This window comes from Microcaecilia unicolor, chromosome 3 (assembly GCF_901765095.1).
Source record: "Microcaecilia unicolor chromosome 3, aMicUni1.1, whole genome shotgun sequence".
NCBI classification, from domain to species: domain Eukaryota; kingdom Metazoa; phylum Chordata; class Amphibia; order Gymnophiona; family Siphonopidae; genus Microcaecilia; species Microcaecilia unicolor.
The window spans coordinates 225,669,042-225,686,382 of NC_044033.1; the positions used below are offsets into that span (position 1 = coordinate 225,669,042).

At 45.7% G+C, this 17,341-nt stretch overlaps 2 protein-coding genes across 3 annotated transcripts in view; both read right to left on the reverse strand.

The window, feature by feature from the left end:
- The window catches only part of LOC115466338 (butyrophilin subfamily 1 member A1-like), a 1,244,786-nt gene that overhangs the window by 281,840 nt on the left and 945,605 nt on the right, over nt 1-17,341 (reverse strand). The window lies entirely within an intron of this gene.
- LOC115466342 (butyrophilin subfamily 1 member A1-like) overlaps nt 7,537-17,341 on the reverse strand; it is a 162,710-nt gene continuing 152,905 nt past the window's right edge. Inside the window, exons 6-8 of one of the 2 annotated variants that reach the window (XM_030197529.1) lie at nt 11,462-11,482; nt 11,351-11,377; nt 7,537-8,408 (exon numbers count right to left, since the gene is read on the reverse strand). In XM_030197529.1, the coding sequence (XP_030053389.1) occupies nt 7,861-8,408; nt 11,351-11,377; nt 11,462-11,482 (596 nt within the window). In that variant the 3' untranslated portion in view covers nt 7,537-7,860. The remainder of the gene's footprint in view (nt 8,409-11,350; nt 11,378-11,461; nt 11,483-17,341) is intronic. The other variant, XM_030197530.1, reaches the window with a different exon arrangement.

Here is a 17,341-nt window from a genome sequence, read left to right on the forward strand (position 1 = left end):
CGCTTTCCCTGTCTTTCCCCTTGTTATTTTCTCCTGATTTTCCTCCCTTACTTCTGCCCTTACTATTTTCCACACGCTGCCATATCAATCTTTTTTGAGATGTATAGCTCCTGTTCACAGTGCTTGGCATACTGGCTGTCATACTGTTTGTTGGTACCCTAACAACCTCCTGCCCACGGGCATTACTTTGCTATATATATCAATTTTCAGTTCTTTTCTAACCATCTCTTCTATATATTCACCACCAAACATCCACCCCCTTTTACATGGGGAGGGTATTCTTTGTTTTCAGCTATACATTTCAGCATGCGGTCTAATGCTGCGCACCTCTTGCACTAACCTGCTGAAATTGTATGGTTTTTTTCTGTCCCTTCAACTTACCTATTTACTGTCCTTTTTGATTTGACTGGTGTGTGCAAGAGTATGAGTGGCAGCGAGGTTCTAGGCCGGGAAACCGAGCCCCTAGCCGCTGTTGATGCGTTTCTCTTCGGTATGTGCTCCATGGGACGGTCTGATGCTAGCCTTTCTGGCTTAACGCCCTGGATTTTCATGCCATTTCTACTAACATGTGTATTTCTAGTCTGCCTGCAGTGCTTACTGTTTTCTTTTCCTGTCTTCTTTCCTCTTAACCCCCTCATTCTATCCTTCATTTTTCTGTCAGCAGCTGCTCTCTATCTCTCTAGCCTGGTCCTCCATAAGACCAGCGTTTCCATAACGTTAGATAACCTAGTGCATGTTCCTGTACCCCTCTATGTTTTTGTCATGCCTTCTTTGATTCCCTGAGCTTTATTGCACTTTGGTATCTTTATTCTAAGAACTCTGAGGGTCCTGCCTTTTCTTTTTTTGTATGTACAAAGTTTCCCTCCCTGTCTTCTCGCTTGATTTGTGGCTCTCTCATGTGTATAGCAAAAAAAATAAATAAATAAATTCTTGTCATGCTACTCATGTTTTGTTGCCCTAAACACATCCTTCATATCTTTCCCTGCTTTTCTGGTACTTTATCCCTTGCCATGGTTGGAGGGGAACCCGGTAAAATCATTAAATCATCCTGGTCTGTGTATCTTCTAAACTAATCTTCGGTGCTGGCAGCCCAAATGCCTCCCCCCCCCCCCCCCCCCCCCCCGCTTTTTCCTTTTGCCTCTCTTGTGCATCAGGGTTACTTCTGCTTTTTTCCTTTTTCGACTGCGCCATAGCTTTTACACTTCAAAAGAACTGTCTGGTGTGTCCCCTGCTCTCTGAATACTTTTTGCAACTCTGCTACCGTTTTATTGTCCATAAGCTTTCTTTGCCTGTGAGCTTCCACCCTTCCTTGCCCGCAAGCTCTTATTTTTTATTATTATCTCCTAGTTTGTTCACATTTGCCTTTGAATTTTCACTCTGCCTGTTGTTATCAGCTGACTATCTGGTTTCCTGTCTGACTCTCAACAGTGACTTTACACTGACATTAGAAAAATGTTTTGGGGCTTTTGCTCTACTGTTTAATTGATCATGTTAACTGCCACTTACTGCTGACTTTTTATTTTTGGTGATATCTCTTATTATATGTTCTTGCCTTTAAATAACTTTTCTGTTTTCCATCTTTCTGTTTTATTACTCTTTTAAAATAATCCTGATCTGGCTGCCTGTCACGTCTATGGCAAGCGCCCCCCCTCCCTTTCCCCTTGCACATTTCCTGAGTCCGGGTTGCGCCTTAACCTTCACTGTTGCACTGAATCTATTGGCAGTCTGCCAGCCTGAACTTCTGAAGTTGTTTCTTAAGATTAGAGATTTCAATTTGTTTCTACCCGGACGTCCCTTGCGTTCTATTTTTCAAGTGGGTAAAGCCCCTGTCATTGCTGGATGTATTTTATGAAGCAGCTCTGTACGCTTTCTGATTTTAAGTTTGCTAGTCTTCTGTATGTAAAATAAATTTCCTGTTTAGATATCTTTGCCTTACAAGTACATACTTCCTGTCCTGTCTCTGTGCTGTGATGTACTCCCCCCTTTTCCTCCCCTGTCATATCTCTGCCTTTTAACTTTTCTGAGATAACACGTCCACTTCCTGCCTCTAAACTACCCCCCCTCTAATGTAATGAACTTGTACTGCCTAGCTGTTTCCATCTCGCCTTTACACAGTCCCTCAGTTTTATTATTTATAAATAAAACTTCAGTTCCTATCTGTTGTTCCTGACTTCATGAGACTACCGAGCGCTATGTCTGTATTGAACGTATATGGGCTGCGTTAGGCCAATTGATGACTCCTGAATCTCCAGATTTCTTTATACTCCAGGATGTCCACCTTGAACTTTGCGATTTGCTTGATACTTGGCACCTTTTCTTTCCTCTACGAACTAACCAAAAGCAACCAGATCTAGTCACGGAGGACATTCCTTAGCAAGAGATCCTCAGCATGGTACAACCATCCGCTGTCCCTCAAAGTGAACTTACTGTTGCTGACCTCTTCGCCCTTGCAAACATCAAAGAGCTTGACCCTGGTTGGACAGCGTAGCTCTCCTTTGGCCCACTCCGAAGTGACTACTACACCCATGAGGATACTTTTGTGCAATTCCCTGATACCTGTTGAAAACATCTCAGAACTAGAACCTCCGACAAATACCGTCGAGCAAGATCAAGAGTGAATTAATTTGAGATCTACAGTTGCTATTTATTGACATTATAGACTCATATTTTGTTTTATTTTCAGTTTAGCAATAATCCTGATTGAAAGGTTCTATTTTATTTTATTTTCTTATTATTCTCTTTCTAGCTAATGACACACTCTCTATTATGAATGGACAGTCAGAATTGGACTCTAATTGTCTTTACTTTCTTTTTGCATTGGTTTTGAACATTTCATGAAACTCTTTTCTGCCATTTCTGTTTATGTAATTTAAATTTAAGTTGATATTGCTCACACAAGGGTAACATCAAACCCTAAAACTGGCCAAGATATCATAATGTAGGTGTAAACCCTGTTAGTATCAACCAGTTATGCAATTATTTAACTTTGGTATAGGCTTACTTAAGTTGCATGTCTTTCTGTGGGTTTGACTTAGCTCCAAGTGGGGTAAGGGATATATAGAAAATGCTTCCCATACTTCCAAGTCATTATGCATATGTCAAGATCTATGTATGGCTCTTCTTAATATAAGTTTTCCTAGAATTGACCCATAGAAATTACAATTACCATTTTGCTGTATGAGGCAACCTCATAGTTGCTATCCACTTCTTAGTGCTCATGATTGGATGCTAATGACGGGTAATAGTAAGGTCCAGGAATTCTGACCTGCTTAAGGATTCTGAATACCTACAACCTAAAACAGCCTGCAGAGTACTGACCATATATTTGTTGAGCCCATAACATTGCTTAATCAAAACCACTATTCCTTCCCAGGACCACTGAGACAGATACGTTAGATAATCCTTCCATGCACTATGCAACAGATACAATAGAAGCCATAGAAAGACCTGAAAGTGTTTATTAGTATGATACACCTGAAATTGCTACTGCCCACATACCTATACTTACTTCATGAGATTATGCTTGCAAAATCAATAGGACAAGCCAGATGGATTTTATAGATGAACCCATGGGTCTGTCCCATTCATAAAACCTTTCTCACTACAGGTTTGAGAGAAGTGAAATCAGGATTGAGGCCCAAGGGGTTGGGTAATATTCAGGAATGTGTCCCAACCTGGCAAGGCCGACAAAGGACAGGTGATCGGTCCAATGTTCCCTGGGGGAGTTCGACTTCGGAGGTAACCACAGTAACTTTGCTCCAACCCTCCAAGTAACACAACAGTATGAAGATGAACCACGAGTAGTTCGTGTGCTGTGCCAAAACTGAGCGTGGGTGATGGGCAATCTCATAGCAGGGAGAAGGACACCGGGAAGGTGTGGACTGTTAATTACTCGGTGGGAGGGCAATGAACACATCCTGTAAAGGACGGAGGATGTTAAGTAAAGGAGGATAACCCTGAAATTGCAGAGCTGCTGAACTGTCGATCCCTGGGTAGTGAAATGAGAAGTGTCATACTAGCTGCAGGTAAGAATCTGGATTAAGAGAAATACAGCAGCAATCAGCATTTGCCTGATCCGGACGGTGAGGGTAGCACCCTGCACTAGATGCACCTGGGGCTTCAGGATGAAGGATAAGGAAGCATAAAATGAAAGGTGAGAAATGCTGGCAGCTCAGTCATAAGAAAGGAAGGGAGACGTACTAGGTAGCATCCAGTCTCGGGCTTAGCATGTGAGTAAATACTCAGGAATCTCCATGCGATACCATACCGTACTCTACTTCACCAGGAAAGGTTTATCTGATAGGGAGATGCCACTTTAAATACTCAGGAACCGCTATGCAATACCATACTGCAGTCTACGTCACCATGTTATGTATATGCCTTAATGTAATACCAATTGTAAATCTCCACCTGGAATTGGCAATCGCCATGACGGCGTAATGTAAACCAAATTGTGCCCACAAATCGGTGGGAAAACGTGGGATACAAATGCTAGTAACAAATAAATAAATAGATTTGGTGGCTATAGTGATAACGAGGAGCTGCATGGGCGAAAACCTTACCTGCAGTACATGACTTAAAAACAAGGTTGGTAAGTACCAGACTCAGATGTAAAGCAAGTGATTATGAACCAACACGGGGATACCAGCAGTGCAACATGTCTGTGTAAGTAAGGCTGGCGAAAATGTCTCCACCGAAGGCCGAGCAAAACTGCGGAGCAAGTGCACAAGAAGATGACAAGGGCTATGCCATAGCAAGCCAAGATTATGCCAGAGCAAGCCCGGAGATCAACTGCCACAGATCGCAGTCCCTCATTTGGACATGTCTCCTCTTGGGGTCCATGGCCCTTTGCCCTCTGGCTATGGCAGCTCCGATGCGAGGTGCGGAGGGCGTCATGCTATGAGTCCCGGCTGACAGCCCCGGTCTCTTAGTTCCCGCACTGGTACCCTCTGTCCAAGGTTGGACTGCCGACGCCCGGGCAGGGAGGGTGGAAGTGGCGCGCAGGCGACCTGGAAGGCAGCCAAATAAAAGGGGGGGCGGGCCAACCTCGCTCAGCCATAACGCTTCACGGTCGGCTGCCGCAAGCTACCGAAGAGTCTACGTACCGTGTTAGCGGGGCCAAAGCACATAAAGTGGAGGCACAAGATGGCAGAAAGTGAGGGACGCGAGGGTACACCGCAAACTGCAAGAAAATAAATGAAAAACAAATTGGCCGACTATGTCAGAGAACAGCGAAAAGATGTGGCGGGCCACGAGACCGGCGGTTTGCCATGTGGGCCGCATTGTTAGAGCGAAATGGCCGCCTATGTGGAAAAACCAGCTAAAGAGAGTAAACTGTGTAGGCCGCGCTGTTAGCGGCAGCAGCGTGAGGCAGGATCGCGTGGATCACGAAGGTACACCGAGAAACTGAGTGCCATGAGGCAAATAAGGAAAACACAATGGCCGCCTATGGGAGAAAACAACTCAAGACGTGGCGATATGCATCGGTCGGCTTGAAGACAGCTGAGAGACGACCACGTCGAGGCACGCTGGCAGGAACGTGAGGCAGCAGTGCGTGGAGCCAAAATAAAGGTGGCCGTGAAATCAGCTGATTTAATGGACGGCCACAACCATGATCCGCGGTAACGCTTCACCGACAGCTGGAAAAAGTGGCATCGAGGGTACACCGAGCAGAACGAGGCAAAATTAAAAGAAAACAAAATGGCCAACTAAGACGAGGACCGCGAGGGTACACCGTCAAAAGGAGCGCCATGCGGCAAAAGAAATAAAGACAAAATTAGCTGACTATGCAGGAAAACGGCCAAATTTTAAAAGGCGGCCATGAGATCAGCTGATCGAATGGCCGGCCACAACTGCACTGAAATGGAAAGGTCGGCCAAATCCAAATGGGGGGCCAAAATGGAAAGACCGGCCGTGTAATCAGCTGATCAAGTGGCCGTTCACAACCGCTCTATGTGGTAACGCTGTCGGCTGCTGCAAGCAAGGGAAGAGAAGTTTACCGTACAACACGTGACTCCAACTCCTGCACCGCTCGCTGCTGCAACACGCAACTCAAACTCCTGCACCGAAAAAAATCCTGCGCCACTCGCTGCTGACAAAGAAACCTCCCTGCCCCGTCTCGGCAGCCGTTTAAGCGGGGCATGGAGACCCTGAAGCTCCTCCCCCGGCTCCCCCAACCAGCGGCAGGCAGGGTCCCGCCAAATCAGGGGGAAGCCAGAAGGGGGAGGGGGCTCGTGCTGGGGAGCTGCCATGTAGCAGCCTTTACCTGCGGCTGCTCGGCATGCTCCTGGCCAGCCTTCTTTTCAGACTCTAATCCCACCTCGCACTCACTGTTACTGAGACCCCTCCTCACATTCACAGGCTCTGATCCCACATCTCTCACTGTACGAGTGAGACCCCTACTCATATTCACAGGCATTAAACCGACCACTGCCACTCACACTGTCACTGAGACCCTTCCTCATATTCAGAGGCTTTAAACCGAACTGTCACACTCACTCTGTTACTGAGACCCCTACTCACATTCACAGGCTCTGATCCCACCTCTTACTCTCACTGTATTACTGAGACCCCTCTTCACATTCACAGGCTCTGATCCCACATCTGATTCTCACTGTGTTACTGAGACCACTCCTCACATTCACTACTACTACTTGACATTTCTAAAGCGCTACCAGGGTTACGCAGCGCTGTACAATTTAACATGGAAGGACAGTCCCTGCTCAAGGAGCTTACAATCTAATTCCCACTGTGTTACTGAGACCACTCCTCACATTCACAGGCATAAAACCAAACTCTGCCACTCTCACTGAGTCACTGAGACACCCCATGACATTCACAGGCTCCAGTCCTACCTCTATCCCTCTCACAGTGTCACTAAACCCTCTCCTCATATTCACAGGTTCTAATCCCAGCTTTATGACTCTCACTGTTACTGAAACACCTCTTCACATTCACAGGCTCTAATTGATCTCTGTCACTCTCACTGTGTTACTGAGACCCCTCCTCACATTCACAGGTTCTAATTCATCTCTGTCACTCTCACTGTGTTACAGAGACCCCTCTTCACATTCACAGGCATTAAACTGACCTCCCACAACACAAAAGGAAGTGGAAAAGAAACCAAATTCAAGAGATCAGTCCAAACACCAGGATAAGATGCTCCAAGCACAACTTTATTTGGACCCTACACGGTCTGTGTTTCGGCTTTAAAAAGCCTTCATCAGGGGTCTACAAAATAACATATATATAGTGAATAAATTAAAATCAAAACATATAAAAACAGATTCAAAATATTTTTAAAAATTGATAAAATAATTTTAAATCAATTAATACAAATGTATTATAGCAATTATAATAATTCTATTTATACATCATCATAGATTAAACATATGAACTTCTTAGATAGTGAGAGATAAAAGTAGATAAAAAAAATAAGAGAAACCTCTGTAACATAACATACCTCAAAATTGGTATATCTATCAATCATTAGCATAATATATTATTTATTTATATAAAACTATAAATTAATTAAGCAACCAAAGCGTCCAGGCTCTAGTCCCACATCTGTGTCTCTCACAGTGTCACTGAGCCCCTTCCTCATATTCACAGGCTCTAATCCCCCCTCTCCACCTGCTAATGAAATGTCATTCATTTTTTTTAGTATTCTAAAATTATTTTATTGTCATTATTAATTGTTTCCCCACCTATTGTTTCAACAGTACATTTTCTTTACGAGGTTAGTCTGTTTGGAAAATCAGATCACAGATTGTATATAGTGAACCTGAACAGCACAGCTCACAAGTAACACTCTCTGATTCTTCTTATCCAGATCTCAAAAATCAACTCCCAGATTATATATCAGACCCCTGAGTCTGGCTCAAATTCCCAGTCTGGCACTGGGCGGATTTTCAGAGCTCCAGTATTGACAGGACTGAAATATGGCCGGAGTTTCTCAGTAAAGGTGTCAGTGAAGGTGAAGAGAAAAGATTTATTATCTGCATTGTAAAATGACACCTTTCCTGCCTCACAGTCCAGGAAAATCCCCACTGCCCGGGGTCTCACATTCAGGGACAGCAGGATACATGGGGAGTTGTAGACCCAGTATGTACCTCTGTCCGTCAGTGCCACTGTCCAGTATCCATTCCTAGGTGCATATACGATAGCCCCCTTCCTGTTCACAGAATCTTTACAAACCCCCAATGTCCAGGCAGTCTTGTCTCCCACCTCCACCTCCCAATAATGTCTCCCTGAGGTGAAGCTCTCACACCCCAGGACACTGACAACAAAATCAAATCTCTGGGGATTGTCCAGCAGGTTCTGTGTTGTGCCTCCATTTCTGACACTTTTCAGATCCTCAGACAGAATGAGATGAGGATGAGCAGTTTCAAGATCCAGAGTCACATTCACTGCAGGGAAGGGAGGAGAAACGTTAATAAACATGTGCAGAGATTTCTCATTGGCTCTTCACATACCCACCTCTGCTCTCATTGGTAGGTTCATGTATTCAATGAGAGACACTCCATTATTGGTTATCATTCACCAGTGGTGTGCTGGTAAATGTTTAACAACAGGCTCTCTCTCCCCGGTCCACCTCTGCGTCCCTCGTCCACCTCTGCGTCCCCCCCAAATTGCAGAGCTGGCAATAGCCGAGGAGAGAGACTGGGGTGGGGGGGGGGGGGGGCAATGCATTACTCCAGGATAAAAAAATTAAATGATCCCAGGTTCCAGTCTAATTCATGTTTAATGTGGGATAAAATGTCATAGATAAGTAAATAAATATAAACTTTTAATGTTGAGCACCTGATTCTCAAAGTGGACATATTCCAAACACTATAATGAAAACAAAATGATCTTTTCTACCTTTGTTGTCTGGTGACTTTGTTTTTCTTATCATGCTGGCCCAGTATCCGATTCTGCTGCTATCTGTCCTCTTAACTCCGTTTCCAGGGCTTCCTTTCCATTTATTTCTTTACTTTCCGCCTTTCTTCTTCATTTCTTGCCCTACATCCATAAGTAAAAGCTGGGTCCTCCGCAGATTTGACTGTCCAGTGGATCCAGCTTCTGTCTATTTTCTTCAACCATGTGCAGTTTTTTTCTCTTCCTTCTCCCTCATCTCATCTCCTTCCTCACTCTTCCCTTCTCTCCATCCATGTCCAGCATTTATTCTCTCTCCCTTCCCTCTCCTCCATCCATATCCAGCAACCCTCCTCTACCCCCTGCCCTCCCCTCCATCCACCCATGTCAGCAACTCTCCTCTTTCTCCCCTACCCTCCTCTCCATCCACCCATGCCCAGCAACTCTCCTCCCCCCTGCCCTCCCCTCCATCCACCCATGTCCAGCAACCTTCCTCTCCCCCCTGCCCTCCCCTCTATCCACCCATGTTAACCATCTCCTTCCAGCCTCCCCCCAGCAGCCCAGGTTAACCATCTCCCATCTAGCCCCTCCCACCACTCAACGCCAGACATTTCCTGCCTTCTTCCAGCCTCCCCGATCCCCCGCTTCCCAGGTCGTTCATCATCTCCTGTCTTCCCTCAGCTCCCTGGCGTACCAAGGGGGGGGGGCAGTGGGGGCGGTCCGCCCCGGGTGCACGCCGCTGGGGGGTGCCGCGGCGCACGCCTGCTCCTCCGAATTCGCTAAACTTTGTTCGTTCGCTGCAGCTCCCTCTGCCCCGGAACACGTACTTCCTGTTCTGGGGCAGAGGGAGCTGCAGCGAACAAACGAAGTTTAGCGAATTCGGAGGAGCAAGCGCGCGCCGCGGCACCCCCCCCAGCGGCGTGCACCCGGGGGGGTGTCATCTAGCGGGGGGGGGGGGCGGGGGGCCATCCAAGGCAGGAACGCCACTGCCCACATCAGAACCAGGGAAAGGCTGTCGGAGGATAGAACACATTCTACTGTCATTGAGGTGGGTACGGAATTTAAGGCTGGCAAAAAAAGTTTGTAAAGTGGGTTTCTTTTGGTGGGAGGGGGTTAGTTATATTTGTTAACCTGGAATAGCTAAGCCATAGCTAGTCTCTGTAAGCCACATTGAGCCTGCAAATAGGTGGGATAATGTGGGATACAAATGTAATAAATAAATAAATAAACTCTGGAATGCTCTCCCCAGACCTATTCGATCAATGACTATCTACCCTTCCGGAAATCTCTAAAGGCCCATCTGTTCAAGCAAGCCTACCCAAATGAACCAAACTAATCTTATGAATCCATCTTCCCAACACATATCCAAGAGACAACGACAACGATACAGACTACATCTACCACCAAATTTTCCCTATGCCTATCCCGTGTCTCTTCCCCCTCCCGCCTCCACTACCCTTCCTCCCATGCTCAACTACCCCTTGCTCATCCCCCTCACCTCCATTACCCCGCCTACTGTGCCCACCTACCCCCTGCTTATACCTCTCCTACTCCCCTCACCCTTACCTTTCTCTATCTACCTCTCTCTCTTACTATTAGGCTATACTTAACTTATATCTTCTCTTTCAATACTATGTAACCCCTATTACTATGTAAGCCGCATTGAACCTGCTTTAGTGGGAAAGCGTGGGGGTACATATGTAATAATAAATTAATTAAACTCTGGAATTAGTTGCCAGAGATTGTGGAAAAAGCAGTTAGCTTAACAGGGTTTAAAAAGGTTTGGATAATTTTCTAAAAGAAAAGTCCATAAATCATTATTACGATGGACTAGGGAAATCCACTGCTTATTTCTAGGATATAACAAAATGTTTAAACATACATGAATACAAGTGTATTATTGCTTCTTCAGCTTGTTGAGAGTGGAGTAGTCTCATATATGACACACGAAAAAAATTGTTCAATCTGTTCAAGCTAAGTGCTGCATAAAATTAGATGATAGCATATAGAAAAATAGAAATGTATCTTTATACATAAGATTAGCAAAGGTTGGTGGAGGTTAAGTCAATGATTAGACAATACACACCGATAATACACCCAGTCATTGGGTGAAAAATCAAACAATTTTTTTCGTGTGTCATATATGAGACTACTCCACTCTCAACAAGCTGAAGAAGCAATAATACACTTGTATTCATGTATGTTTAAACATTTTGTTATATTTTTGATGCTCGACGGAGCGCAGGCATAATCGTTTATTTCTAGGATAAGCAGCATAAAACCTGTCTTGCTGTTTTAGTATCTTCCCAGGTTCCTGTGACCTGGATTGGCCACTGTTGGAAACAGGATGCTGGACTTGATGGACCCTTGGTCTGTCCCAGTATGGCAGAGCTTATGTTCTTATGTACAAGGCTGTATTGTGGCAGCAAACTGACAACAGCTACATAGAAGAGGAAATTCATATTGTGTAGGTGAGATTGTCAGACTGAGTTACCTGCATAGCTACAGCATCTTCTAAACTCTGAAATCAAACAGAGAAACACAACCGTCAGAGTTCAGAAAATCTTTAAGCAGCAGTGTGACGTACTTGAGAAGAGAAACTTACCTAGTTCAGTATGAAGAGACTCTACATAAAAATACAAAGGAATAAAAGTTAGAGTTCTGGGTTTCTAAAAATGTCCATAGCACTATTTCCAATTTATGCAAGTTTTACCTACGGAAATGTATAAAATTACCCCCACAGGCGTCAGAGTTTGATTACTGCTCAGTCTGTCTCTGCATATATTAATACACACTAAGGGGTGGATTCAGTAAATGGAAGCCAAATTTGGGTGTAGAGAAAAATCATCACCGAGTGCTACTTTATAAAGGATGTGCTCCCCTTATAGAATAATGCTTAATTGCGGATCTCGTACCTTACTTTGACCACCAAAGTTGCCCCTGCTGAAACCTGGTGTAAATTCCGGCACCCAAGTTGGGTGCAAATCCCAGGAATTCTGCAATAGTTCGCATTTTTATGCTTCTGACCCACCTGTACCCATCTCATGGCCATAGCCCTTCTGAGTTGCACACCATAAGATTTGTGCACAGATCTTTATAGAGTAGCACTTAGCGAAATGCACGTACAAATCTAAAATGTGAATTAACACCCATAATTGACTGTTAGCACCCAATAATTGGCAGTTATTGGCTCATTAACCAATTTAATTGCCCATGCAACTCAGGCTGCACACAACTTTGCCTGCCATTTTCAGAATATCTCCATAAATGTAACTTAGGAACAGTGAGAAGAGATTGTAGACATGCAGGTAATTTCTGGAGGAAAAGTTATTTTCAGAAAGAAGAAGGTGTAATTTTTCCAAGGGAATAATCAAAGTCTGTCTTGGCTTTTGCTTTGATTATTGGCTCAAATCCTATCGGTTTCTAAAGGCATTTACACAGGTAAAGCAGTGCAGGAGTGGCCTATTACCTGCACATTTGACCTGTAACATTAGTATTCTGTAAAGAAAAGTAGGCAGCAACTTTCCTGAATAGAACAGACACCTGTTACAGGTGCACAGATTTAGAATTGCTCTAGGTAATTATCACGCATATTTTCGAAAGAGAAGGATGCCCATCTTTCGACACAAATCGGGAGATGGGCGTCTTTCTCGCGAGGTTGTCCAAATCGGCATAATCAAAAGCCGATTTTGAGCGCCCTCAACTGCTTTCCATCGCGGGGACGACCAAAGTTCATGGGGGCGTGTCGGCAGTGTACCGAAGGCAAGACAGGGGCGTGGTGAAGGGCGTCCCTGACGAGCATTTGGTTGACTTTACTTTGTCCATTTTTTTTCAGGACCAAGCATCAAAAGGGTGCCTGAACTGACCAGATGACCACCCGAGGGAATCAGGGATGACCTCCCCTTACTGCCCCAGTGGTCACTAACCCCCTCCCACCATAAAAAAACTTTAAAAATACTTTTTTCCCAGCCTCTATGCCAGCCTCAAATGCCATACTCAGGTCCATTACAGCAGTATACAGGTACCTGGAGCAGTTGTAGTGGGTGCAGTGTACTTCAGGCAGGCGGACCCAGGCCTATCCCCCCCCCCCCCCCCACCTGTTACACTTGTGCTGGTAAATGTGAGCCCTCCAAAACCCACCACAAACCCACTGTACCCACATGTAGGTGCCCCCCTTCATCCCTAAGGGCTATGGTAGTGGTGTACATTTGTGGGGAGTGGGGGGGGGGGGGGGTTGGGGGCTCAGCACATCTTATCTACCGCGTGAACCGATACTCTCATATCACCCCTCTCCTCAAGTCGCTTCACTGGCTCCCAATCCACTACTGTATACAGTTCAAGCTTCTCCTATTGACCTTCAAGTGCACTCAATCTGCTGCCCCCCATTACCTCTCTACCCTCCTCTCCCCGTATGTTCCCACCCGTAACCTCCGCTCTCAGGACAAATCACTCCTATCTGTACCCTTCTCCACCACCGCTAACTCCAGACTCCGCCCCTTCTGCCTCGCAGCACCTTATGCCTGGAACAGACTTCCTGAGCCCATACGCCATGCGCCCTCCCTGCCCATCTTCAAGTCCTTACTCAAGACCCATCTCTTCTCCCTTGCTTTTGGCGCCTAACTACCTTCCCCATTCCTGTTACCTACACTGACTACGTAGTATGTTACCGTTAGATTGTAAGCTCTCTTGAGCAGGGACTGTCCCTCCCCGTGTTTAAACTTGTACAGCGCTGCGTAACCCTGGCAGCGCTATAAAAATGCTAAGTAGTAGTAGTAGTAGTTAGGTAAGGGAGCTATGCACCTGGGAGCAATGTTTGAACTCCACTGCAGTGCCCCCTAGGGTGCCCGGTTGGTGCCCTGGCATGTCAGGGGGACTAGTGCATAAGGAATGCTGGCTCCTCGCACGACCAAATGGCTTGGATTTGGTCGTTTTTGAGATGGTCGTCCTAGGTTTCCATTATCGCCGAAAACCAAGGACGACCATCTCAAAAATGACCTAAGGATGACCATCTCTAAGGTCGACCTAAATTTCATGATTTGGGCATCCCCGACCGTATTATCGAAACAAAAGATGGACGCCCATCTTGTTTCAATAATACGGGATGCCCCGCCTCTTCGCGGGGACATCCTCAGAGATGGGTGCCCTTAGAGATGGCCATCCCCGTTCGAAAATGCCCCTCTATGTAACGTGGAGGGGCATAATCAAATGGCGCTGGCCATCTATATGGGCGGCCATCTATTTTGCCGGCGCCGCAAAGAGGCGGTCTCGACCGTATTATCAAAAAAGATGGGCAGCCATCTTTTGTTTCGATAATACGGTGGAGGCCGGCCAAATGCCTAGGATTTGGCCAGGTTTGAGATGACCGGCATCGGTTTTCGGTGATAATGGAAACTGAAAGCAGCCATCTCAAACCCGGCCAAATCCAAGGCATTTGGTCGTGGGAGGGGCCAGAATTCGTAGTGCACTGGCCCCCCTCACATGCCAGGACACCAACCGGGCGCCCTAGGGGGCACTGCAGTGGACTTCTGAAATTGGTTTTGGGTGGGTTTTGGAGGGCTCACATTTATCACCACAAGTGTAAGGTGGTGGGGGGGGGGATGGGCCTGGGTATATCTGCTTGAAGTCCACTGCACCCACTAAAACTGTTCCAGGGACCTGCATACTGCTGTCAGGGATCTGGGTCTGACATTTGAGGCTGGCATACAGGCTGGTAAAAAATGTTTTTAATTTTTATTTTCAGTGTGGGAGGGGGTTGGTGACCACTGGGGGAGTATGGGGAGGTCATCCCCCATTCCCTCCGGTGGTCATCTAGTCAGTTGGGGCACCTTTTTGACACTTGGTCCAAAAAATAAAAGGACCAAGTCACGCTGGGCAAATACTCGTTAAGGCCGTTTTTCTTTTTTCCATTATGGGCTGAAGCTGGCCATCTGTTAACCACGCCCATGCCCCGCCTTCGGCACGCCGCCGACACATCCCCTTTGACATTTGCCATTTCCGCGACGGACTGCATTTGAAATCGGCCAAAATCCGCTTTCGATTATGCCAATTTGGCTGGGCTTGAAAGATGGCCGGCCATCTCCCGATTTGTGTCGGAAGATGGCCGGCGATGGATAAGCACCTACCCCTTATATGCAACATACACACATAAGTTATAAAATATCGGCATGGAGGTGCAAATGTGCTGCCTAAACTGTTTACAAACTATTCTACCTTAATAGTACGTAATTGTAAGGTGGGTGTATGCATGGGTGTAGTCTGGCCAGGAGCACAGTCACACACATATCTTATAGAACATTATAAATTATGAGCATATTTTCCACATTTAAAGGTGCAATTGCACCTACTTTATGACATAATTGCTTGCACCTGAATTATGGGCTCATGTTTTCACTGTTAGGCTGGTCTTCTATATAGGAAAGCAGGTGCTTCTTTATAGAATAGGTTCCTACCAAGTTTTTGTTTTGCTTTTGTTCAAAAGTTTTATTCAAGTTATGCAATGTAGGAAATCTACATAAGAAGTAAAAGAAACAACAACAACAACAGGGAAATAGATTACAGGTTATAGAGAGATAGCATAATCAAGTAATGTGGCCCATACTTTGCAAAAGGATGAAAGCTGTTTTTTTCTCATATTTTACGGCTAAACAGACATTGTCCACCACATATCATAAGAAAGTTCAGAGAGGTCTTTCCAGCACTGGCATATCTTAATAGCTATGTGTAAAAGGATGCACAACAATTTGGCTTTATAGTCATCAAGCATACTAGATAAACCGATACCTCCAAGGATGAGGATCTTTAAAGATAAAGGTTCGGTTATGGTCAATAGATGTCCACACTGACTTCTAGTAAGATTGCGGGAAAGAACAGCTGAATATAAGATGATCCAGAGTTCTAATATTAGATTGGCATGTCCAACATTTATTATCCATGTTCTTGGAGAGCTTGGATATGTTATTTGGCGTCCATAAGACTCTATGCAGTATGAAAAGTGAGAGTGACGTGTGTAAATCTTTTCCCCATATGACCTCAAGAGCAGAAGATGAGCAGAATTTCCATTGCTGTAACACTTTATACCACTTGGAAGCTTTTCCGGCACCTTTGCATAGTTGTGAGCATAAAACCAGCTACTGGGTTTAGCATTGGTTAAAGTGTTAATGTCTAGTTTAGCAGATATACAATGAGTAAATTGGAGCGATTAGAAATGTAGGTGTGATGGTAAATAAACTTACATTGGAAAACATTAAAAGGCAACCATGTGTTGTGCTCAAATAATTGATATTAAATAGTATATGCCAGCTTTAATCTACACAGGCCAATATGCCTGATTATTATTTTAAAATAGGGTTGTGCCATAGTGATATATGAGAAGTTATATAGTGTGGAAGGGCTTAATCGAATGGCACCGGCCATCTCCATGGCCGGCCATCTCTGAGGACGGCACCGCAAAGGGGCGGAGCCAACTGTATTTTCAAAAAAGATGGCCGGCCATCTTTTTTCCCACTAATATGGTTGGAACCTGCCACATGTCAGAGATGGCCGAGTTTGAGATGGCTGGCCTCGATTTTTGCCCATAATGGAAACCGAAGCCGGCCATCTCAAATCCGGCCAAATCCAAGGCATTTGGTCGTGGGAGGGGCCAGGATTCATAGTGCACTGGTACCCCTCACATGCCAGGACACCAACCGGGCACCCTAGGGGGCACTGCAGTGGACTTCAATAATTGCTTCCAGGTACATAGCTCCCTTTGCTTGGGTGCTGAGCCCCCCAAATCCCCTCCCCCCAAAACCCACTCCCCACAACTCTACACCACTACCATAGCCCTTATGGGTGAAAGGGGGCACCTACATGTGGGTACAGTGGGTTTCAGGTGGGTTTTGGAGGACTCCCATTTACCACCACAAGTGTAACAGGTGGGGGGGGGGGTGGGCCTGAAGTCCACTGCACCCACCAAAAACTGTTCCAGGGACCTGCATACTGCTGTCAGGGAGCTGGGTCTGACATTTGAGGCTGGCATATAGGCTGGCAAAAATTGTTTCAAAAATTTTTTTTTTAGGGTGGGAGAGGGTTGGTGACCACTGGGGGAGTACGGGGAAGTCATTATCGATTCCCTCTGGTGGTCATCTGGTGAGTTGGGTCACCTTTTCTAGGCTTGGTCATGAAAAACATTGGACCAAGTAACGTCGGCCAAATGCTCATTACGGCCGGCTTTATTTTTTCCATTATGGGCTGAAGCCAGCCATCTGTTAACCACACCCATGCCCGCCCATGTCCTGCCTTCGGTACACCGCTGACACGCCCCCTTTGACTTTCACCGGCTCCATGACGGACTGCAGTTGAAACCGACCAAAATCAGCTTTCGATTATGCTGATTTGGCTGGTTTCAGGAGATGGCCGGCCATCTCCCGATTTGTGTAGGAAGATGGCCGGCGATCTCTTTCGAAAATGAGCTGGATAGTCACTCAACAAAGTTTTCCACAGACTT